Below are 25,277 nucleotides of genomic sequence, written 5' to 3'. Positions count from 1 at the left end.
TGTCCGGGCCTCCTAGGCTCTCCACTAGCAATTTGCTACGAAGAGACCACGGAACTCCGAGAGCCTTTGCTTTTTTCATTGCAGCTGCTGTTGGGAAGCCGTTCAAGGGAGCTGGAGTCTTCCCATCCTGAGAGGCATCTCCAGGATGATTCCATCTGGGGAATTAAGTGTTGTATTCAAAGGGAGCGAACCTGTCTGGAAGGCGCCTTGTGTCGCTTTCTTTTAGGTGGTTCTTGCAAACCTAACAGGTTTGCAACTAATTTTTAAGTGGTTCTTGCAAACCTAACTTTAAGAGTACCCTTCTCACCAGAGGCTGAGTTTGGGAGAAAATACTGTGCCGGTAACAGTGGGAACTGTTTGAAAAAATCGTTCCCAAGTGGCTAAGGATGTGGCTCTAGTCAGAGTGCTCAGGGTTTGATCCTCTGCAATGCTTGGCCCTCAGACTGCTCCCCTTAGCACTGGGCCCGAGAGTGGCTAAAATTACCTGCGCCCCTTCAAATAAAGAAAAAGAAAAGCAGTCATTATTACACCAACACTCACTGTTGGGAGATGTGCTGGGGGCCACGTGGTGTCTGCATGCAAAGCACATGCTCCAGTCCTTTGTGCCATCTCCCAACTCCCACCCAGATCTTTTTGTTCTTTTACGTCTTTTTCCACCTACTGGTATGAAGTTTATGGTCTTCTCGTAACTTTTTAAAAGGTTGCCATAGCATGTCTATTTAAAAATCAGTAGTATCAACTTCCATAGAAATACATTAACTTGGAGCCGAAGAGATAGCACAGTGGTAGACCTTCTGTTAGAGAAACTCCTTCCTGGCTGGAACTAAAGGTAAGAGGATTCAGGACCCTTCAGATGAAAATTAAGAGAAGTCAATGAACTTCATTTCTTTAAAACAAACTGTGCATTTCTGGAGCTGTCCAGAGGACACCACATCTTAGCATCATGCTGAGACACTGTAAAGACCAACCACGCTCAGCTCCTGGTTCCTCACTGCCACATGCAGACTCTGCAGAAGCTCAAATTCCTCCCACGGCCTGGGGGCACATATATGCTGTAGGTTGATGATGACTGCAGGGCAGATCTTGGGCTCTGAACAGAAGTCCTATTCATCAGAGTTCAAGTCTACTTGCATCATAGAGCTTCTGAGCACCTGGGCTCTGAGTATCTCCATATGACTGCCTCTGTCTCTGCCAGAGTTTAAATCTTCAAGATCCCACTGTGGAGAAAAGACACAGATGGTACCTGGGTACAGCAGAGCCTGGTCCCATTTACTCCCCAGCACTGCAGACAATAGCTTCAGTCTGTTCTTGACACCCAGACACAACTGAAATGCAGGTCACTAGACTATTCAGGCCTGCATGGCTAGGACACAGCAAGACAAGTACATTAGATTTGGGAATTCATGGACAGATGCCTGGAATCCAGCAGCCTCCACGTCTCTTCTCACCCACTGTCCAGACTCTCTACATTCTTCTTCCCTTTATCCTGGGAATTTCCACTTGCTTTCTTCCAGGAAGTCTGTCCTGACTGTTTCTACTCTGAATTGTTGACCCTTCCCTCTGTGTTTCCCCGCTCACTCGCTCCTTTGCCAACGAGCAGCTATATCTCAGTGTCTGTGCACCTACCTTGCCTTCAGAGCTCACCTACTCTGGCATCCAGAGTGGTGTCTTTAAATCAGAGGTTCCCAGTTTTATTTAACCACAGTTCACTTTCCAGAAAAAAAGAAACTTCCCACTTCTTCTTTCAAGAAACAAACAGAAAGTGCTCCTCTCCCAGGCCACTATCTTTTAGCACCCCCTGGAGGGTAAGTATTGTCTATACATAGAGAAACACAGCTGGTTGCGTGCTTGCATGCAAATGGCCAACCAGGTACTGATCTCTAGAATCCCATCAGGAATGATTCCTGATAACTGCTGAGTATTCCAGGTGTCCTCTCAAAACCAAAAATAATGTGCTGGAGTAATAGCACAGTGGTAGGGCATTTGCCTTGTATGCAGACAACCTGGGACCAACCCGTTCCATTGCTGGCATCCCATATGGTCCCCAGAGCCTGCCAACAGCAATTTTTTTAAAAATATGTTTTAACTTAATTAATTAATTCATTCATTCATTGGTTGATTTGTTTCTAGGCCACACCCAGCGGCGTTCAGGGGTTACTCCTGGCTCTGCATTCAGAAATCATCCCTGCCAGGCTGGGGGACCATATGGGATGCCGGGAATCTAACCAGGTGTCTCTAGGGTCAGCCTCATGCAAGGAAAATGCCCTTCCTCTGTTCTATCTCTCCAGCCCCAGCCACAGGCGATTTCTGAGTGCAGAGCCAGGAGTAACCCCTAAATGCTGCCGAGTGTGGCCTAGAAACCAGTCAATCAATCAATAAATAAAGTTAAAAAAAAAAAGACTATGATACTGGGACCAGAGAGAGCACTGTGGTAGGGCATTTGCCTTGCATGTGGCTGACCCAGGACAGATTCCTGAGCTTGCCAGGAGCAATTTCTGAGTGCAGAGCCAGGAGTAAGCCCTGAGCTCCACTGGTTGTTGCCCAAAAACAAAATAAATAAATAAAAATAAGAAAAAATAAAATAGGTTGAGCAGATTAGTTAGAAACAAACACTTAAGGGCTTAGGATATAGCGTTTGCTTTGCGTATGTGAGGCCCTGGTTCCATCTTTAGCATGCATGTGTATCTGCACATGTAAATTGATGCACACAAACATATCTCTATAAACCCAAGACAGGCTTCAGAGATGTGATTAAGTAGTGTACCCTGAGTTTGACTGCTGGCTCTCTCTCTCTCTCTCTCTCTCTCTCTTTCTTTCTCTCTCTCTCTCTCTCTCTCTCTCCTCTCTCTCTCTCTCTCTCCTCTCTCTCTCTCCTCTCTCTCATTCAGAGTGGAAGTGTGGAAGTTATTGTCAGTGAATATTTCATCTTTGAATCAAACAAGTATGGAATTGATTGGGGGTGGGAGGGAAAAGTTAAAGGAATAATATGGCTACATTAGCATGGGGAAAGCAGTTTGCAGAGTCCCTGGAATCGTGCACATAGAATCCCTGGAACCATGCACATGGGCCAATAGCAAAGGAGTCTTTAGTGATGCCCTCCAGAGGCATGGTATAGTCTGGGCTCAAGTCCTCCAGCCCCAAACATGCTTTCTCCTCTTTGGGCTTCAGCTTCTTCATTTGTAAGTGTTGAGTCAACAGTGAAATAACACAATCTCTCTTGTTTCTGAGTCTGGTAATTGTGAATTCTAAGATCACACATAGCCTAATGATCTAGGCAGGCAAGAACTGAGCTGGGCATGAACATGGACTCTGAGAAAGCCTCTTGCTAGCTGCCCAAACTCTGCTGACTCACAGTCTGGCCCTTCGTTGACACAGATAGGATCTACATGGCTCTCTTAGCCAGGGACCGTGCTGCCTGCCCCATCTAAAACAAATAGCCATAAATAGGAACAGGACAAAGAAGCCCCATCCATGGGCCATCTATTAATAATAATCAAGTCCTCCTCCTAGGTGACTTAACAGCAGCAGGAGAAAAGGCTATACTTTCCCCCGTGCTGGCAGCAGTGCTAACAGGCCCAGAAAGAGGCCCCCTCACCGGGTGCCCAAAAGCACCTGCTCTCTACTTCCACAGCTCACTGTTCCTTTATTTGTGGTTGTAGGTTGGCAGAAGGCACCTCTGACCAACTTCCTTCCTGACTTTAGCAAAGCTCCCACATCAAAGAGCTCTTTGCCTCAGGTCTGCACCCTGTGGGATGGAAGGAGGGACAGAACACCTCCTCCTTCTGTCTCTGGCCCCAATTCTCATCTGGTAGTTCATTAAAAAAGCTAAGACATGTGTGAAAACAAAACAAAACAAAACAAAACCTGAGATCCCATCTGGCTCCCAAACTCTAACCCACACCATGTTTGGGAATTGGGCCCTGTGGTTGGTCTTTCAACCAGCTAATCAGCAATTCTCAGCAGCAATGGCAGTTTTTGAAGCCTTTGCTGCAGCCCCTAACACTGGCATCTTGGGGGTTCTTGCTGCTTACAAGCTTTTTGGCTGCAATCAACTGAAACAGTGCCGAACAGCTTCAGAAGGGATTTGAGCCTTTCCAAACATTCTCAACCACTCTCTTTTAAATTACCTGCATTATCTTTTCAAACTTCATTTTAAGAAGTAAAACAAAAACCAAAAACCCGACATGTTAAGTAGTCTAGGCATAAGGAGATTTTGAGTAAAAGATGATTGATTCAATCAAACAGTCCCAGGAGGTGAGAAACATGGGGCCGGGGATATCATAAGACATCTTCTCTTAGAGAAAAGGGGGACAAGGAAGCAGCAGCCCAGTCTCGGGTGGGGGTTACATAAGGGTAAATGGCTATAATCCCCTTTGCTCAGAACCCAGTTCCCAAGCATATAAGTTTGCTTTGGGAAACAGTTCTGGCTCCTTCCTAGACACTTTGGGCAGTACAGAGGAAATTGTAAACTGGGAGAACCTAAACCTTATCCTTGCATGGGGTTTTTACATTCATTTTTCCCCCCATAAAGGAACTTGGCATAGGACCAGCTAGCTATGTTGGGGGCGAGGGAGTCTAACAGAAACAGGATGTGAACTCAGTCACAGGAAGTTCCTTCTGGAAGAGCAAAAGATCATGAGTGTCCATACCTGCTCGGAGTTTAGGGCTTCCCAATACTTCTGCTGCAGAATAAAAAGAGAGAGAGAGAGAGAGTAGTGTTGGAGAGATCTGGCCACCATCACAAAGCAGAACAGAGCAGACCAGAGCTTGGTGCCAGCCCCAGATGTGTGGAGAGCCAGGAATTGGGAGCTCAGCTGGCCCAGGGCAGAGGAAAGCTGATTTCAGAAAGCAGAGAGGCAGCAGCTATTAGCAGCGAGAGTTCAATGATCAGGAGGGTAATTGTGCTAATTGTGGAGGGCTGCAGGCCCTTGGAAAAATTATAATCTGTACCGATTTAAAAATTATCACCAGTTATTATTAGTCATAATTATAGTAATAATGATTCCATTCATTAACCACATGGCTGAGATGAGTCAACTCCAACCCATAAAATGAAGAAATAAATGCAAATAAAATCCCCACCTTGAAAATAGGTGGTGTTTGCTACCAGCCAACATGTATTTTGAATCCTCCAGGACTGCATGGTTGATTATAGCCCAAGCCTCAGGTATGTCTGATGAAGGTTCTGGAAGGGCATAGAGTCTGCCTGCCCTCATTCCTCTAGCACCTCAAGAACTGCCTGCGAGAGCATTTCTGGCTTTGAGTTTGCAGAGAGATCTGCCATTTTACCTGTGAATGTCTTCAACCCATCAGCTACTAACCTCAGTGCTCTACAGGATTTGGTACTATTACATTAAAACACAGCCTCTACTGATCAATTTTTGTTTTGTTTTTAAGCTGTACCTGGCAGTGTTCAGAGCTTATTCTTTTTTTTTTTTTTTTTTTTTTTTTGTGGTTTTTGGGTCACACCCAGCAGTACTCAGGGGTTATTCCTGGCTCCAGGCTCAGAAATTGCTCCTGGCAGGCACGGGGACCATATGGGGCACCAGGATTCGAACCGATGACCTCCTGCATGAAAGGCAAACGCCTTACCTCCATGCTATCTCTCCGGCCCCTCAGAGCTTATTCTTGGCTCTACACTCGTGAGTCACTCCTGGCAGTGCATGACCCCATCTTTATTACTTTTGTTTTGTTTTGGGCCACACCCAGTGATGCTAAGAGGTTACTCCTGGCTATGTGCTCAGAAATCACTCCTGGCTTGGGGGACCATATGGGAAGCTGGGGATCGAACCAATGTCTGTCCTGGGTCAGCCACGTACAAGGCAAACGCCATACTGCTGTGCTATTGCTCCAGCCCCTGATTAAGACACTTTAAAGACATCCTAATCACAACCTTATTACACTTCACAGAATTAGAGTCATTCCTTAGCCTTCACTAAGCCTTCACCATTTCCTGACATTCTGTTGAAATTGATTAGATTGGAGATGACACAAAGTGATAAAAAATGATGGTAAAAGACCAATGTAGATGACAGCTTTGAGGTTGGAAACAATTTTTACAAATGTAATGGAAAACAATAAAGAGATATAAAACAAATACTAGCTGGGGCCCAAGAGATAGTACAGCAGGTGGGGCATTTGCCTTCTACATGGCTGACCTGGGTTGATACTGGCACCTCATGTGATCCTAGAACCAACTAGGAGCACAGACCCAGGAGTCAGCCCCAAGGACAGCCAGGTGTGGTCCCAAACTGGCAAAACAAAAACAAATTCTAACCTTCACCTTTAGAAAATACAGATGGTCATCATGTAAAATAGAAATAGTCATCTGAGGGAATGACAATGTTGCTTGGAAAAAATGACTAAATGCAACATGAGATACTGGCCTGTATCCTGGAACAATAAGCACATTAATGGAAAAGTTGGTGAAATGCAAACAAAGTCTACAATGTGTTAATGTTACTTCCCTAGTTTTGACAAAGTGTGCTTATGCAAGATCTGAACATTAGGGAAATAGGGGCAACAGAATACAGAAGCTCTGAACAAATTTTGCAATTTGTCTGTAAACCTAAAATTATCCCAGAATATAAAAATCTTACTTTGGGCAGGAAAGATAGCATGGAGGTAAGGCATTTGCCTTGCATGCAGAAGGACAGTGGTTCGAATCCCAGTATCCTGAGCCTGCCAGGAGCAATTTCTGAGCATGCAGCCAGGAGTAACCCCTGAGTGCTGCTGGGTGTGATCCAAAAATCAAAAAATAAAATAAAATCTTACTTTAAAATAACCAAACAAACGGTCTTAAGAGTTGGGTGTCCCTTCTCTCCCCTGGTCGAAATAAAACCTTGATATTCTCTAATCCTAAGAGTGCCCCCTAGTGGACAAAGTTGTCTTGCTCTCCTCTACCCTTAAAAAATTAACCAGGGGGCCAGAGCGATAGAGGGCAGGGCATTTGCCTTGCAAGCTGAGGACTCAGGTTGGGTCCTTGGGATCCCATATGGTCCCCCAAGCCTGCCAGGAGTGATTTTTGAAAGCAGAACCAGGAGTAACCCCTGAGCACCGCCGGGTGTGGCCCTCAAACAATAAATAAGTAAACAAACAAATAAATAAAATTAACCAGGAATTATGCCAAAGGGGCACAATTAACCAAAATCCTTATAAGCGAGGTATAGTCTTTTCCTCATTTCAAGTGCACGGTGTTTTATTTAATTAATTTTTTAGTGAGGTAAAATAGACATGAAAGACATTTAATTAGAGAATTGAGGGCACACACACACACACACACACACACACACACACACACACACACACACACACAAGATTAAGAGAGATGCATACTCAATAGAAAACAACCAGCTTCTCCAGAGTGGAAATGCCTAACGAGGAGCGTTTTAATTATAGATTAACTTTTTTTTTCAGGGGCCAGACTATTAGACAATAAAGTGCTTGCCTTCCATGTCACTGGCCTTGGTTTTTATCCTCAGAATCCCATGAGTCCTCTGAACACCACCATAAGTGATCTCTCAGCATAAAGCCAGGAATGAGTCCTGAGTGCTGTTAGATGTGGCCCCCAACCATTTTGTATGAGTAGTCACTGTGAGTGTTCTTCCTCCTTCCTCAAGTGGCCCTCATAGTCATTTTGTTTGTTTTGGTTTTGGTTTGGGGCCACATCTGGTGGTGCTTAGGAACTATACCTGGCTCTGTGTACAAGAGTGACCCTGTCTGGTTGTTTTTTTTTGTTTTTTTTTTTTTTGGTTGGTGGGGAGAGGCATATACAGTGCTGGGGTTTGAACTAGGGTGGCCAGGAAACACAAAAGCATCTTAACCCTTGTATTGTCTTACAAGTCCTTGTATTCTCTTAGCCTTGCATATGGCTCCCACATATCCGAAAATTCTCCATGGGGCAAAGGGGCTGGAGAGACAGCTAAGGGACTCCAGCATGCTTTTTGTCCTCAGGAGTCCAGGAAGTCTCCTAAGTACAGAAGTGACTCAAGAACACTGAACTGGAACTCACCCTATTCCCCACCCCACCCTCACCCAAACAGATTAGACAAAGACTTGATCCACTGTCCACCTAGTGTGGGATTCCTTTTTTCTGCTTCATGACTCTCATCCCTCTCTGGAGAAGCCTGTGTTTGCTCTCAAATGCATTACTTTGTCTCTCCACTTTTTGTTTTGTTTTGTTTTTGTTTTGGGGCCATACCCGGTGGCGCTCAGTGGTTACTTCTGGCTATGCGCTCAGAAATCGCTCCTGGCTTGGGGGACCATATGGGACGCCAGGGGATCAAACCACGGTCTGTCTTAGGTTATCGCATGCAAGGCAGATGCCCTACCGCTTGCACAACCGCTTGGGACTCTGTCTCTCCTACTAATAAAATTTCCTTAAGAAGAATAAAAGTGCTGCTGGGGGAGGGCCAGGGATGTGACTCATGAGGATGCAAGCACCCCCAGTAAGTAGGGGGGATGTTGAGGTAGAACTAAGAAGAACAAGTGTTTAGTGATAAGGGCTATTGCTAAGCTAAATGCAATAAGTCACAATTCACATTCAGGTGCCCGGGGCTGGAGAGATAGCACAGCAGCGTTTGCCTTGCAAGCAGCCAATCCAGGACCAAAGGTGGCTGGTTTGAATCCGGTCCCATATGGTCCCCAGTGCCTGCCAGGAGCTATTTCTGAGCAGATAGGCAGGAGTAACCCCTGAGCACCTTCGGGTGTGGCCCCAAACCCAAAAAACCAAAACCAAAACACATTCAGGTGCCCATATGGCCTTCTGAGCCCTGTTGGGCAAAGAATAATGCTGACAGCCCCTAAGCACTGCTGGGTGTGGCTCCTATATTAACAATATTCGTGCCAGGAGCGACAGTACAACAGGTAGGGTGCTTGCCCTGCAAACAATCAACCTGGATTTGATCTCCAGCATCTTACATGGTCTTTTGAGCCTCATCAGAAGTAATTCCAGCCAGGAGAAACCCCTGAGCATCACTAAGTGTGCACCCCAAGGCTGGTAACCCCTAAAGGGCTCCCCATAAGTGTCCCTAATGGTGCAAGATTGCTGGGCAGTGAGTGCTACATGGGAGCTGGAAGTTGAGATAAGAGTTTGGAGACACTGAATAAAGGTGATTATTCTGTGGAGCACCGGGGGTGCACTATGAACCCTGAGGATGCAGATGGGTTATTGGGATTAACCAGCAGCAGGAGGTGAGCAGCGCATTCAAGGAGTTGAGCAGGGCAGGCAAGGACAGAGCAAGCAGCCAAGCACCCTCTCTCCCACTGCATATACCTCGAGGTCTGAGTTGATGGATGAGGCCTCAGAGCCGCTGCTGGAGGACACGCAGGCCCGGATGACCTGCACGGGAGGATACGAGGGGGGCTCCTGCGGGGACACTGCCCGGGGGCTGGTCTGTCCATTGCCTGAAAGCTCAGTGGCTCTGCAGCCGGCCTGCATGGGGAGGGGGGGAGTGTCAGGCTCCCTTCGCTACTCTTATTGCTGTGACAGAGCTTTCACACATGCCAGTACCCCTGGGGTACCCTAGAGTAGAGAGAGGGACATCTCATCTAGCACTCAGGGCTCTGTCTACTCCTCCTTCCAGATACTCTGATGGATGTGATGAAGATTCAATGCATCTTACTTCTTTCACTTCACAGTTTGTCTTAGAGGTAGTCTCCCCACTTCCCTTGGAATTGGGACCACAACTGGTTGTGTTCAGGGGTGACTCCTGACCCTGCACTCAAAGATCACTTGTGGTGGGGCCGGAGCAGTGGTGCAAGCAGGAGGGCATTTGCCTTGCATGTGCTAACCTAGGAGGGACCGAGGTTCGAGCCCCCGGCATCCCATTGGTCCCCCAAGTCAGGAGCGATTTCTAAGCACATAGCCGGGAGTAACTCCTGAGCATCACCGGGTGTGGCCCAATAACCAAAAAAAAAAAAAAAAGATCACTCGTGGTGTCTAGGGAACCTATGGAGCATTGTGCATTGAACTTAGGTTGGCTACATGCAAGGCAAGACCCTATACTATTATTCTTTCCTCTCTCCTCCTTCCTTCCTTCCTTCCTTCCTTCCTTCCTTCCTTCCTTCCTTCCTTCCTTCCTTCCTTCCTTCCTTCCTTCCTTCCTTCCTTCCTTTCCTTCCTCCCTCCCTTCTTCCCTCCCTTCCTTCCTTCCTCCCTCCCTCCCTCCTTCCTTCCTTCCTTCCTTCCTTCCTCCCTCCCTCTTCCTTCCTTCCTTCCTCCCTCCCTCCCTCCCTCCCTCCCTCCTTCCCTCCCTCCCTCCCTCCCTCCTTCCTTCCTTCCTTCTTTCCTTCCTTCCTTCCTTCCTTCCTTCCTTCCTTCCTTCCTTCCTTCCTTCCTTCCTTCCTTCCTTCCTTCCTTCCTTCCTTCCTTCCTTCCTTCCTTCCTTCCACCCTCCCTCTCTCCTCCTTCCTTTTTTCTCTCCTTCCCTCCCTCTCTCCCTCCCTCCCTCCCTCCCAGCCTCCCTCCCTCCCTCATGCCTATACATTACTCCTCTCAGTGCTCAGGGAACCATGTGGTGCTGCCATGGGACCCCAGGCCTCCCACCTGCAAAGCTTGTGTTCCAGTTCATTGAGCTGCCTCTCCACCAGTCTCCTTTCTTGCAAAACTTAGAGGTTGGTTGTAAATGGAATGAGTCTTTGTAAATCTCAAGGGTGGGTTTCTAGCCACATAATGAATGCTACAGAAACTGCTGGCCAGGCAATTTGCTAGCCTTAGACAACTAGTTAGTCCATAAACAGATTACCTTGGGAATGGGGGCCTAGAGCTAGAACTCCAAAGCCTCAACAGTGGGTCTCCAGACTCCCTTCCAGGAGTTGACTCAGAGAGAACTATTGCCCTCTAGTGGACACAGAAGGAAGAGGCCAAATGGAAGTATTTGCTTAAAAAAACGAACAAAACAACAACAACAACAAAAAAAAAAAACCAGAAAATAAACAAAACTATGTGTGTATGGGCTTAGTGAAAATAAGTGGGAGGCACACCCAATTTCCGAAGTCTGTTCCTCATTAGGAATCCATTACAGATTGGCATGATAGAAAGATTAAAATGCACACACGTTTCACATTAATTCCTTTGAAATGGTTTGGACCACACCGAGTGTGCTCGAAGGCCACACCTGGCAGTACTCAGAGGACCATATGTGTGATGCTAGGATTTGAACCATTGTTGCAGCTGAATCCAAGACAAGTGCCTTAACCTCTGCACTATCTTTCTGCTCCTTGCCCCTTTCCTCTTCAGAAGCTCCTATCTAAGGCAGGGTACCAGGAAATAGCTCATTTGGCAGAACATCTTCTTTTTTTTTTTTTTTTTTTTGCAGGGGGGGCACACCCGTTTCACGCTCAGGGGTTACTCCTGGCTATGCGCTCAGAAATCGCTCCTGGCTTGGGGGGACCATATGGGAAGCCGGGGGATCCAACCTCGGTCCGTCCTAGGCTAACGCTTGCAAGGCTTACCTCACCTTACCTGTAGCGCCACCTTCCCCATTCCCTATTCTTGAGTTGGATCCCAACACCCCACCCACCATCTCACCACCTGACACTACTGGGTGGAGTCTGGATTAAAAAAATGTCTAGAACAGGGAGAAGAGAACACACGGGATGCAAGGTGCTTGCCTTGTATGCAACTGGAACCGGTATAAACCTCCAGCAATACATATAGGCCCTTGAGCACTGCCTGTGGTCACTTCTGATCATGGAGCCAGGAATAGGCGCCGAGCACCACTGAGGGTGGACCAATGCCCCACAAATTAAGAAGATTTAAACTATTGCTGGGACCACTTGCCTTGCACATGCATGACTGACCCAGGTTTGATCTGACATCCCCTATGGTTATATGAGCCCCCGGGAGTGATTCCTGAGTGAAGAGCCCTGAGTAAATATTGAGCATCACTGGGTGTAGCACCCAAGTAAAAAAAATTAAATAAAAACTTTAAATGTTTAGTGTTTTGGCTGAGTGCTCCCTAGGCCCCTCTATGCTTTCTGAAGTGTCACCCAGTCCCTTCCTGCTGACATCTCCAGGGAGCTGGTGTCTGTGAGAGCAGGCTGGGGATCCCTCCATCCCACACTCCCATCACACATGGGACCATCAGCAGCCAGTGAACACAGTGACAGAATCAGCCCTGCCTCTTAGATCCCACCTGCCCCCCAGTGTCAGCATGTCTTGCTATAGCTCAGAGTTACTCCCACAGTCCTCTATGCCAAAGACGCCTCTTCTGGGAGTCCTTCTGGGGCACAGTCAGGAGCAAATACAAGGTGAGCAAGGTTATATAGCTCAGCAGAAGAAAATTCACAGATAAGACAGAGAGCGGCCTGGCAAATTACTTCAGAAAGGGATCCAATAACAGGCCAGAAGGTGGAGACTATGGTCTGAAAGGTGACAAGTAAGGCCTTTGGAGAAGGTAAGACTTCTTTATTTTGTGGGCTGAGGGAATCAAAACAAGGGTCTCACACATGCAAAGTATAAAGTGCTCTGCTTCTAAGCGACATTCCCAGTTGGAGAAGGTGACATGTAAACCGAAGCCTGGATGATCAGAGAGATTGTGTGCTCCTAAAGAAAGACACTAAATCAGGAGGAAGAACAGGTAGGGAGAGGAAGGAGGAATCTCACAGTCAGAGAGGAATGAATGGAGACAGAGAGGAATGGTGAGGGAGGTGACTGGGCTGGAAGGGCAGAAGGCCGCAAGGTCCTTCTCAGAGTGTTTGTGACAAGGAGGGCAGTGTGCAACTGACGGGGACAAGAATAGCTGTGGAAAGCTAGAAGATGGTTCAAAAGGCCTCATGCTCTATGTGAGGGAGGACTAGGTCTGATTCCCATCACTGCTGGAATCATCTCTGAATGCAGAACCAGGATCAGCCCTTGAGCCACCGAGAGTAGCTCTAAAACTAAAACCAAACTCAAAAAACAAAATCCAAACAAATAAAAGAGCAGTAGGGAGGCAGCCTATTTAGACAGATCTATGTTATTTACTCTTCTTGAAATTTTTTTGGCCCACAGCTAGCAGTACTCAGGGATTAGACCTGGCTCAATGCTCAGGGATAATTCTGGGGATTGGGACTATATGGGATACCAGGGATGGAACTCGAGTCCAGAATATCGAAGGCAAGTGCCGTATCTGCAGTTCTATCTCCAGCCCCCTCAGTTTTTAAAATTGTAGTTTAAGTAACACAGTTACAATAATGTAAACATTTTGATTTTCATGAACAAAGTTACTGTACCTCTCCACTGCCAAAGTGCCCAAGACCTGGCCTCCCTCCCACACTGTCCTATGTCATTTCAACTTGGCTAGATCCATTTAACAGAAGTTCTTGGGATCAGAGCAATAATACAGTGAGTTGCACATTTGCCTTGCATGTGGCTAACATGGATTTGATCCCTTACATCCCATATGGTCCCCTGACCATCATATACCACCAGGAATGATCTTTGAACACAGAGCCAAAATTAACCTCTGAACATCACCAGGGTAACCCTCAAAATAGAAAAGAAATAAATACATAAATAAATACCCATAGTACTTAGTCATTCCTCCTGGTTCTGCATTCTCAAATTACTCCTTATGGGGCTCAGGGCACCACACAAAGTGCTGGAGATCAAACCTGAATTGGTGACATGCAAGGCATGCCCTCCCCACTGTATTATCACTCTGGCTCAGGGTTCTGTTATAGATTATGACAAGCATGGCCTGGAGAGAACGGACAGATCATTGAAACAGGCGTATGGCAGGATCATTCACCGAGATAAAGGGAGAGAAGCAGACAATGGTCACAGAGATGGCAAATGCACATGGATGGGGCCAGTTTGAGACTTGGTGAATAAAAGGTATCCAAACTGGCATAAGCAGGAGGAAAGGTAGGGCGAGAGTCTGAAAACTGTGGGGCCTTATGGGGCTCAGCTAACAGTGCTGCAGCCTGAAAGTCAGGTTCACTGACAGCAAAAGTGAGGAGGAAAAAGGGGAGCAGGAGGGCACCAAAAGCCAAAGATGCTCACAGCTAGACTAGTTCATTCCTGAGTGGGACAGAAGTGATGTTGAGACTGAGAGCCCTGGGGATAGGAAATGACACTGTGGAGAAATGGGAGCACAGAGTGTCTTGTTCCCTCGCTCACCCAAACTGTCTTCCTGAGGCCCTGATGTACAGGCCAACATCCAGCCTCTGACTCTCCTCTCTTCCATCCCGTCCTCTATCATTCTGGGCAAGGCCACAGGAGCTGCCACCCTCAGCAGAGCCCCAGTGTCCCAAAACACTATTGGGGGACAGAGATAGTTCAGGGCCTGGGGCGTTTATGAGGCCTGGGTTTCCCCATCATCCTCATGGTCACACACTTGGCATCCTGTTGCCTCCTGGTGTGGTTCCTACTAAAGCAGAATTTATCAAAGGCATGCTTAGAAAAAAGTGATGGCTGAAGACTGGCTCCAAGCACCTGTCCTTTAAGTGTGACCCCTGGGCTTTGTCCCAACATGCTATGAATACGTTGCCAGCAGCTCATCTCTCAGGCACCCCCAGATCCACAACAGAGTGTGTGCTCTTTCCTGAGCCCCAAATCCAGGCATGCTAAAGCTTCATTACTGAAATAATAACTAGTAAGCCCAAACATGAGGGTGTAAGCACCAGCAGTCTCCAGAACGAGCTGGAGTAAAGGAGCAGGAAAATGTGTGAGCTCTAGAGAGTACCACAATTGTAGGGGGTCCCTGGTTATTGCAACAATAAAGACAAGGAGACAAACCTAAAAGCATGATTGCACCTGACTCTCTAATCCTGAAACCACCTGCCTCCCATATCTCCCTTGGGATGAGGGCATGGGGAACATCTCCCCTTGGCCACTCTCCCCTGTTCATCTTTGAATTCCCCTCCCTTCACATTCCCCCACCAGGGCCTTTGGAATGCTCCTTCCCTTTTCCCTCCGCTTGGCCTTATCTTGACCATCTTTCCATAAAAAGTCACCCTCTCTAGGAAGCCCTCCCCATTTGCTGCCCACCCTTCGAGACGCCCCACTCTGTATGGTGCAAGGCCACTCACCCTCTGCACTGGCTCCACGGTCAACTCCATGTAGTGACTGATAGCTGCCATTGTCTGGAATGATTTGCAATGTGGCAGTGTGGTGAGAGGCACCCAGTCGGAATTCTTTCAAAGTGGAGACAAGGAGACAGAAAGGGGAGTTCATGAAATCAGCAGAAATGTTCTAAAAACAAGATCTCTTTTTGGGGGGGCTGGGGTGGAGGGATATCTTCTGGTGCTCAGGGCCTACTTCTGGCTGCACTCAGGAATCAATCCTGGTAGTACTTGGGGAATTATATAGGATGTAAAAGTTTGAACCCTAGCCATGTCCTAAGCATGCACCCAACTCTCTATGCTCTATCACTTTGGCCCCAGGGATTCATTTTCTCTTTTTCTTGTTTTGCTAGAAGCCTTCAAAAGGTTTTTTATTTTTAAAATAAATTTTAGTTGAAAAGACACAAAGTTGTTCATGATTGACTTTCAGTAACACAATGTACAACACCCTTTACCAGTGCACATTTCCTACCAACAAAGTCCCCAGTTTCCCTCCTGCTCTCATCCCTGCCAATCTCCTGTCTGCCTCTAAGGCAGCCACTTTTCTTCTCCTCTCTTTTTTTTCTTTAAAATAATTTTTCAAGGCATCAAAGAGATAGTATAACTGGTATAGCACTGTCTGTACCCCCATTTGGTCTCCTGAGCTCTGTCAGGAGCTATCCCTGAGCACTTTGGGGTGTGTTCCTCCTATTCATCTCCTTCCACCCCAAAAAAGGAATCCTTCAAAGACTGGAGATACAGTTCAAGGGTTAAGACACTTGCTTTGTATGTGGCTGATCCCAGTTTGATCCCCAGCACCTCATATGGCTCCTTAAGAACGGTCAGGAGTGAACCTGAACATAGAGCCAGGGCTAAACTCTTAGCATAGCCAGATAGGTTTCAAAATACTGAAAAGAAAAACCCAGAAATAATCCTTCAACTATTTTTATTATTTATTTTGTGGGAGTTTGGTGCCAGCTGTGCTCAGGGCTTACTCTTGGTTTTGTGCTTAGGGATCACTCCTGGTGAGATTCGGGACCATGTGGAATGTCAGGGATTGAACCCAGGTACGCCATGTGCAAGGCAAGTACCCTACCTACTATGTTATCATTTTGGTCTCAGTGTCACTATTTTAACATGCTCTAGTAAGGGCTGGAAACAAATGAAAAACGTGAGTAAATGGCCGACCCCAGGACTCCTTGATTTCCACGTGCACCCTGGAGAGGTGCCCCCCCTCTGCCTACCCAGGGAGGGGGAATCTTGCCTTGCTCCTCGCTGAAGGACTTTCTTCCTCGTCTGCACCACTGGTGAGAAGGGCCTGGGTGTCAGGGCTCTGATGACCTTCAGATGCCCCTGTCCAGGACTCACACATCCCGCACTGCACGCACCAGGACAGGAAGATGATCTGAGCCATGCAGTCAAGGAGCAAGCAGTAGAACCTGTCTGCCAACCTGCGCTGCCTCTCTTATCCCTCCCACCCAACACTCTCTCACTCCACAACAGATAGGCGCTTGCCCGGGAGAGTACCAGGCCTGTTTCTATCCCCGCTTCTGTCCCTGCCCTGCTCACCCCAGCAGACCCTGCCTGTAACCAGTGGGAGTAAATACTATCACAGCTGCGATTGGGGCTTCTGGGTTCCCCTTCAGAATCATATCTTGCTTGCTTGTCTCCATGTTTCTTTGCTTGCCTAGTTCCACTTTGGAGAAGTCCGTGTTCTCTCACAAACACACTTCTCCCTCTCTCACCCCTCTCATCTTTTTAAATAAGTTGTAATAAAAAACTATCTTGCTTTACCTTTTCTCCTCCTGATATTTTTGTCTGTAAAGGAAAGACAATAGGTGTACAGTGTCTGTGCTGAGGTCAGAAATGATCTAGTCTAGGGCAGACATTTGACTGAGAAATGCTGACCTAGGCAGATCAAGCAGAGAGGTAAAAACACTCTTTGAGAGAGACAAATTCCATCAATCCCCCTTTACTGAGCCACCGGCAACAATTTTATCTTTGGCATCCCATATCATCCCCTGAGCACCCCTAGAAGTGATTCCTGGGTACAGCGGCAGGAGTAGCTCCTGAACATCGCTGGGTATGGCCCAAAAACTAAAATGGAAAAAAGAAAAGGTTGCAATGGTTTGTTGCAGCAGTTCTAGGAAACAAAAAGAGCACATAGGAGATCCCAAGTTCTAGAATATTTGTGCAAAATGAACAGGTTTCCTCACACTCCTAAGCACAGAGCCATCATCCCACTCTCAGACCCCCTGAGGTAAGCCTGCTCTCAAGAAGCTAGAGCTGCTGAGGTGATACCACCCCAGAATGGGGACCTTCTCTCCCAATCCCCAAGAGAAAGGGCAGGTAAGAGAAGGGTGAGTGGTCTTAGAAACGTATGTGGAATAGCTAAGGGCAGAGCCAAAACCAGAGCTCAGGTTTTTGATGCAAGGCAGGAACCCCCACATAAAAGCCTCTCTGCTATTGTTCCAGTTGAGAGAAGGGACAGGAGTGATAGAAGAAAGGAACAAGATGGGAGGAGAGGAAGGAAAGAAGGAAGGATGGAAGGAAGGAAGGAAGGAAGGAAGGAAGGAAGGAAGGAAGGAAGGAAGGAAGGAAGGAAGGGAGGAAGGAAGGGAGAGAGGGGAAGAAGGTAGGAAGGAAGGAAGGAAGAAAAGGAGGAAGAAAGGAGAGGGAAGAGTGACAGAAAAGGAAGGAAGAGAAAGGAAGAGAGGGAGGATGGAGATAGAGTGAATAGGAAAGAGAGAGAAGAAGAAATGAAGACACAACAGCAAATGTGGTGATCACAGCCTAGCCCAGGTTTCGACTCTCTCATCTTCTGGGAGAGCCATCCATTCGATAAAGGGAGCAGGGCATGGCTGGGCAGGAAGGACACTGAGGATCAGCCTCCTCTAGCTGCAGGCATTCAAGCTGCTGGGATCCAGGGTGGATACAGAGAGGTCCAGAGCAGCACCGCCCAGAGAGCTCAGGAGCCAAGGTGTGGCCTGGAGCAAGTAATCTGGTCGCTGGTCATGGGCCACGATGGCTGAGGCATAGAGGAGGCCGTCCAGGGCCGACAGGAGGCAGGTCCAGAGGCTGATGGAGGGAACCGCCTCACCCTGGCACTGTGCAGAGACAGGGGAACTGCTGCAGAAGAACAACCCCAGCCCCCCCCCCCACACACACACCTCACACACACCCACACCTCACACCACAGCTACACAAATACCCACACCCATTCATACCTGACCACATCTCCACACCCAAACCCACCCCCCACACTCACCCCACCCCACTCACACTCCTACTCATGACCACACTCCCCACCAGATCCACACACATCCATGTTCACTTAAGCCCCCACCCACATTCACTCCCATCATACTTGCATTCACACAAACTCATGCATACATAGCCATCTATGTACACATATACACATAAACTCACACATTCTACAGATGACACCACCCAGTCCTCCAGCCCAGAACCCTAGAACCCCAAAAACATCCTGATGCCCTAAGGCTGCCCCCAGCTCAGCCTCACGGTTCTGGAGAGTGGGGAGAAGCGGGAGGCCCAGGAGCCCAAGGCGGCGACGGTCCCCAGCAGGCAGCCGAGGGTTTCCGTGTTGTCCTGGGGACAGAGACACAATCAGAGCCACAGTCAGCATGTGTTTCCCTTGGCCTTGGCTGCTAGAAGGTCTTCTTCCCAGGCAGAGCAAGGCCCACCCCTCACCCCCATCCCACAGAGCACTGTCTGCCCCCCTCAGCCCACCCTGGTGCCCTTGGCCTTACCTGCAGCAGACTTCCCAGCAGCCTCCTCTGCGGCCCTCGGATGGGGGCAGAGGCCACCGGAGCCGCAGCCCAGAGAGTCCAACCCGGGCCCAGGCTGAGCGGCAGCATCAGGGCAAACATGCTGGTCTGAAGCTGCTGTCCCCGCCTCCTCTCCTGGGAGCCCCAACCTGTAACAGGCCCCAAATTCCGTCTTGTGCTTTGCCGGCCAACTATGAGGCCAGACCAAGTTCCTAAAATGCTCTCCAGGCCAGAACTTCTCCACCCTCCCTGACACTCCCTCAAGAACTTCTTGATCTCTGTTCCATCCTCCTCATATTTGAGCTAACACAGCTGGGAGATACACCCCTGTGTCTGATGAGCCTTTTCTAGCACAGATGCAAGCACTCCCCTTTGAGACAAATGGCCAAGCTCATTGCTATCTATTCTCAGGGCCATCCTTTCCAGCCCCTCTGCCTAACCTGACTCTGGGTTTCCCCTCCGAGCTGCATGCAGAGACCCCGAGAAGCCATGCACCTCAAAAACCCATTTTCCCCTGGCTTGGCCCCGGTGGGGTTTCCCAACTAAACTACCCTTCTCAGCGCCTCTCATCTGTTCACTACGGCTTACTCTCCTGCAGTACCCAGTTCCTTCATGGTTGAGTTGGGGCCCCATAGGATGCCCACAACTAAATCACAACTTAACACTCACCTGAACTGGAAGTGGACTTGGCACGGCAGATGGGGAAGAGAACAAACACAAAGGTCGCCAGGTGAACAGCTGCTAGGTAGGCCCCTGTGAAAACCTGGAGACAGTGATTCAACAACAGCTTTCAGACACCTCTTGCCCTGACCCTTCTCTTCCACAGTGCCATTGGCCAGAGCCTCCAGAAGCTTCTGCACAGCACCCTTCACAAAGTTATCCTCCCCATCTGACTGTGGAAAAGCCCAGCAACTGCCCAGCATGGCATGGGGTGGGGGGGGGGCAAGAATCCAGCCCTGTTCTTCCTCCACACAGCCTTTCCATCTCAGCGATGCTACTGCTCTGCAATTTACACCTAGTTACCGAACATCTCTGGGTCTGTTTTCTCCAAGGAGGCTAACTGTAGAGCTGCTTAGGCTGAAGATGGAGGAGAAAGAGCAGGGATTGCTGGGGACAGGTGTATGGCTGTGACAGGAGGGTCTGTGTGTCCCCTCACAGTGAGCATAAATTCAGAGACAGGATCCAATCCCTCCAGCTGTCAGTTCCCTCCGTGTGAAGCAGACAAATGAGGGCAGCCACTTCATAGGGTGATCTGGGTTGAAATGACCTAATACATGGAAAAGCTGTAGGGCCAAGCATGGTAAAGTTAATAAACATCAGCTTTGTGACTGGATGTGGTTCCACTCTAACCAGCAGATAGAAATATCCCTCAGACACATGGTGATCTGTGGCTGAGAAATGGCTCAAAGTAGGCTCTAGAGTTCTCCAGAACTATGTCTTGGTCCCCATGTTGCTCTCCTTCCCATTTGCATGGTTGCACACCCAACTAGAAACCCCCATAGGGACTGCCCAGTACTGGAGTCCAAGAAGGCTTTCTGGGGACTATATTGGGGTTAGGCACCTTCTCTCCCAAAAGGGATAGAAGATCTATTCTGGAGGATAGAGACTGCTTTGGGGAAAACTAACTTCTTTTATTATTGTTATTGTTGTTTTTATTATTATCATTATCATTATTTGGCTTTTGGGCCATACCAGCTGTGCTCAGGGCTTACTCCTACCTTTGTGCTCAGGGATCACTCCTACCTTTGTGCTCAGGGATCACTCCTTTTTTTTTTTTTTTTTTTTTTGGTTTTTGGGCCACACCCGGTAACGCTCAGGGGTTACTCCTGGCTATGTGCTCAGAAGTTGCTCCTGGCTTGGGGGACCATGTGGGACACCGGGGGATCGAACCGCGGTCCGTCCAAGGCTAGCGCAGGCAAGGTAGGCACCTTACCTTTAGCGCCACCGCCCGGCCCAGGGATCACTCCTGACCAGGAGCTCGGGAGACCAAGCCTGGGTGGGCTGCATGCAAGGCAAGCACCATTTTTTTTTTTTTTTATGCAAGGCAAGTACCTTACCCACTATTGTCCTGTTCCCACTGAACAGACTTCTTAGGAACATCAGGGGCCCCTGTGGCTGTGGGGAAAGGAGTCTGATCCTTTGTGGCAGCTGGTGCTAGGCCCCTGGCTTGAAAAACAAGAACTATTTATTAGCACACACCAGCTAATGCCAGCTGCATTTCAATTAGGGAATATGGGGCCAGAGTAGTAGGGCATTTGCCTACTGGCCCAGGATGGATAGTAGTTCAAATCCTGGAATCTTATAAGGTCCCCTGTGCCTGCCAGAAGTGATTTCTGAGTGCAGAGCCAACAGTAACCCCGGAATGCTGGCAGTTGTGACCACTCCCCCCCCAAAAAAATACTGAATCAATTAAGGGGATATGATGGAAACACAAATTCAGGCCAGTCAGGAGCTGCTGTTCAAATAGAGTAAAATAAGCAAAACAACCCCAAAACTCATAATAATAAGGTCAAATTGGTCTTTGGTGATAAACACTAGGAGAAAAAGAAGGCAGCAAGAGGGACCAGAAGCCCCTGGGGGCGAAGAGGTCAGAGGAGGTCAGAAAGGCCTGACTTTCAAGCAGACTTAAAGGATGTAAGCAGCTAGGCAGGGCAGAAGGAAGGAAGGAAGGACCCTGGCAGACGGGGGCAGAGAGACCTTTTGCTTACGTACCTGGATGGTGAGCTGTTTGGCCAGAATGGCCCCTGCAGGGTCACACAGACTGGCCAGGAGGAAGCAGGCAGCAGTCAGCACTGACTGGTCTTTTCTGGTCCTCCTGACACATCGCAGATAGAGGAGTCTACGGTGGAAGTAAGAGACAGTGAGGCTCATCAAAAAGGGCAGAGACTGGTGTTTATTAAAGCCTATCCCCCAGATACCCAGCAGCTGTTGTTTTGGGGGGGTTGTTTTGTTGTTGTTTGTTATTATACACCTGTAAAATAACTGCTTTTTCCTTTCACCTTTCCTGAGTTAATTAGCACAAGTACCCTGAGTATGTCAACCCTGACCGTCAGGGGATTTATGTGAAACTCTAGCTAATAAAAGTGGCAGGGAGGGGCTGCCACTGAGCAATAGCACAGTGATAGGGCATTTGCCTTGCACGGTTCTGACCCAGGATGAACCCAAGTTTGATTCCCGGTATTCCATATGGTACCCTTTAGCCAGGAGTGATTTCTGAGCGCAGAGCCAGGAGTAACTCCTGAGCGCCACTGGGTGTGACTCAAAAACAACAACAACAACAACAACAACAACAACAAAAAGTGGCAGGGGAAGCAGCAGAGAGCTAGAAGCTGTCTCAGTAAGATCCAAGAGGCTGCTCAAGTTCATTGGCATTTTCTCCTGTGATTCTGTCTGGTTTTTCGTGCACTGCCCCTTGCTGCCAATCCATCTGTTCCAGGGTCTGCACAAACATGGACACAGCAGATACTGCAAATTGCAGGCAGCAGGCACCAAAGTCCTGGACACCAGCCAACCAGTGAGTCCCAGAATTGCCCCACAGTTGTTGTTTTTTGGGGTTTGGGGCCACACCCAGCGATGATCAAGGTTACTCCTGGCTCTGTACTCAAGAATTATTCCTGGTGGTGTTCAGGGGACTAGATGGGATACTGATATCAAACTCGCGTCAGCTGCTTATAAGACAAAAACATACCCATTGTACTATCTCTCTGGCTTCCAGTGGGTGTCTTTGAACTAAGTTGACAGCAGGGCGGTTCGGAGGGGAGAAGAAGGCCCCAAACTCCCTCACCCCACAACAAGCCTCTGATATGAGCCAATGAGCCAGACGTGGAGACGAAGCCTCGCTAATGAAGAGAAATTTTTCTCTGACTGTTGCTCCAGACAGGCTCAAGTTCATGACCCACCACTTAGCGCTGACAAACCAGCTGTCAAGGTTTATTTTTTGAAAGGAAACAGACTAGTTTCTAAAAGTAACTCCAACCATTGCACTTCAACACCAGCAGAGGAAAAGGGCATCTCATTACTTTGAACCAGAAAGGAAATCCTTCCACCGCAGGGGACAAGGGGAGGGACCTTGGCTAAGTGTATCCCCACTGGGGGGGGGAGCGTCCCCCTACTTTCAAGAGCAGTTCCTAGCAGGTGCCATGGTGCTTCCGGATGGCTTCATCCCAGTGTCCCTGCCCCTCACTGACTTCCTACCCTTACTTGATGCCTTCCTTCCAGAACCTAGGAACTAGAGCAGAAGAGCAGATCATGCCGCTTGCATGAGCCTCTCTGAAGGTATCGAGGGAGCAGTGTGTGTGTGTGTGGGGGGGGGGGGGGACAAGGTCTCTGTGACATGGTCACAGGCCTGATGGCAACACTGAGCACCTGCAGTGGATGGGCTGACCCTGGTCATGCACCAATCCTTTCTCCACTCTTAGGACAGACCAGTGTCAGCATCCTTTGTTAACTGGACCTAGTGGTCCAAGACCTGGGTTCCTGGAATCAGTCTGACTACAAAAAGTCTGACTACAGTGGCTACCTAGTGCTGGACAGAACAGGGCAAAGATGTGGGTCAGCATCTCACTCTCCCACTCATGCTCACTGAAAAGGGGACCTTGGAAAAACAGGTCAGAAACATACAGATTTGGAGGGGAGGGTGCATTGGAACGACAGTACAGTGACTAGGGAGTTTTCCTTACATGTGACCAACAAGAATTCATTCCCTGGTACCCTGAGCACTGCTGGGAGTAATTCTTGAGTGCAAAGCCAGGAGCAGTAACCCTTGAGCCCCACTGGGTGTGGCCCCAAAACAAAAGCAGAAACATCCAGATGAGCTGGAGTGATAAGTGTCATACTGAGGGAAGTCAGTGGGAGGGGGACAGACACAGACTGATCTCTCTTATGCCGGACATGAAGAAATAGAACTGAGGAGTAACAAATGAGAAAGGCAGGAACTCACCACTGGGAGTGGGAAGGATGAGTGAGGGAACCCAGGACAAAGGTGGAAGGAAATGGACACATGGGGTAGGGTGTGGCGCTAGAATTCATGAAAATCTACTAGTAAGTTTGTAAAGCACCACGACTTCTCCCTTCCCCACATTTTTTTAATGAGAAAGAAGAAAAGTGAGAAGAGAGAGAGTGAGAGAGAAAGAGAGGAGAGAGAACACCACTCCATCTGTGATTCTTGTATCAATACTAGGGAGATCTGTAACGGTCCAGCTAAGAGAGAGTATTTCCACACCTTAGAGAATCAATGAAAGGAAAGATTCAGACAGACATGCCTGTAGTGGGGGGGGGGGGAGAGAGAGAGAGAGAGAGAGAGAGAGAGAGAGAGAGAGAGAGAGAGAGAGAGAGAGAGAGAGAGAGAGAGAGAGAGAGAGAGAGAGAGAGAGAGAGATTGATAAACTTTGTCCAAGGTCCCTTGTCATCTGCACTGGGACAGTACACGCACCACTGTTACCAAGCACTTGGCTGGGACCAACTGAATCCCTCCCATCCTTTCTTGTTCCCTTGCCCCCTTAAGCAAGATGAAGCTCAATGGTCTTTCGACCTGGCTATCTCTAAGCCGGAGACACCGTGTGTGTGTGTGTGTGTGTGTGTGTGTGTGTGTGTGTGTGTGTGTGTGTGTGTGTGTGTGTGTGTGTGTGTGTGTGTGTGTGTGTGTGTGTGTGAACTCAGGACTCTGGGTTCCCAGTGCAGGGCACCACCCACTGCATCCTCCGGCCGCTTGCCTCTGGCTCTCAGCCCGGCTCCCAGGACTGGGCATCCGGAAAGTGTCCGCCTAGGTCCTAGGAGCCGCTTGGGACCCCGCAGAGGGCTGGGCTGCCTCCTCCCTAGCGCCCTCTCCAAGATTCCTAGAGGGAGTGAATGCCTGAGGTGCGGGAGGGGCAGGCCCCATGGTCACTTTCCACCCCCATCGCGGTTCCCAGCCGCCCTCAGCCCATCCCAGCGCTGGCTTCCCGTCGGGGTCTCCCTTACAGAACGTGGGCGGCGAGCAGGCAGCAGGAGGAGCAGACCCAGAGGCCGAAGGAGAGGCAGACGCGGTGGCGGGCGAAGCAGCGGTCCAGGTAGCCCCAGGGCCAGAGCGCGGGCGCCGGGCTGGGCGCCTCCCCCATGGCCCGGTTCGGCTCGGTTCGGTTCGGTTCGGTTCGGCTCCCCGGGACCCAGGATCCGAGCCCCCGCGTGCCGGAGAGGCCGAGCCCTCGCCCCGGGCCCTGCGATCGGCTCCGCCGGGCGGGCGAGGGAGGACCCGGGGGGAAGTTTCCGGACCGCGCGGCCCCCACCCTCGGCGCTATTGTCGGGGTTCGGGGCGGCCCGGGAGGGAGCGGGAGGAGGCCGACCCCCAGCGGCCGGCGCGGGGAGCGGCGTCTGGCACAAAGGCTGCGGCGCCCGCACTCGCCGAGCCGCCGCGTCTGCTAAGTCAGAGCAACTAAGTCGCCAACCCTGGTCTGGACTGCGCGTGGCACCGGGCTGGGGACA

The 25,277-nt window shown here is 49.2% G+C and overlaps 1 protein-coding gene across 1 annotated transcript; it reads right to left on the bottom strand.

Moving 5' to 3' along the window:
- Window positions 1–716: 716 nt before the first annotated feature.
- TMEM44 (transmembrane protein 44) lies at window positions 717–25,031 on the bottom strand. The gene is made up of 11 exons (XM_049776034.1): window positions 24,777–25,031; window positions 21,531–21,657; window positions 19,488–19,581; window positions 18,801–18,967; window positions 18,553–18,639; window positions 17,964–18,134; window positions 16,292–16,432; window positions 15,016–15,120; window positions 9,275–9,433; window positions 4,650–4,682; window positions 717–1,217 (listed from the first exon to the last, which is right to left on the bottom strand). Exons 1-11 carry the CDS (start codon window positions 24,911–24,913, stop codon window positions 1,104–1,106), a joined length of 1,335 nt encoding a protein of 444 aa, XP_049631991.1. The 5' UTR covers window positions 24,914–25,031; the 3' UTR covers window positions 717–1,103.
- Between the last annotated feature and the right edge of the window lie 246 nt (window positions 25,032–25,277).

This window comes from Suncus etruscus, chromosome 6 (genome assembly GCF_024139225.1).
Source record: "Suncus etruscus isolate mSunEtr1 chromosome 6, mSunEtr1.pri.cur, whole genome shotgun sequence".
Lineage (NCBI taxonomy): Eukaryota > Metazoa > Chordata > Mammalia > Eulipotyphla > Soricidae > Suncus > Suncus etruscus.
Note: the sequence above shows the minus strand (reverse complement) of the source record. Positions and strands in the feature narration are given on the sequence as shown.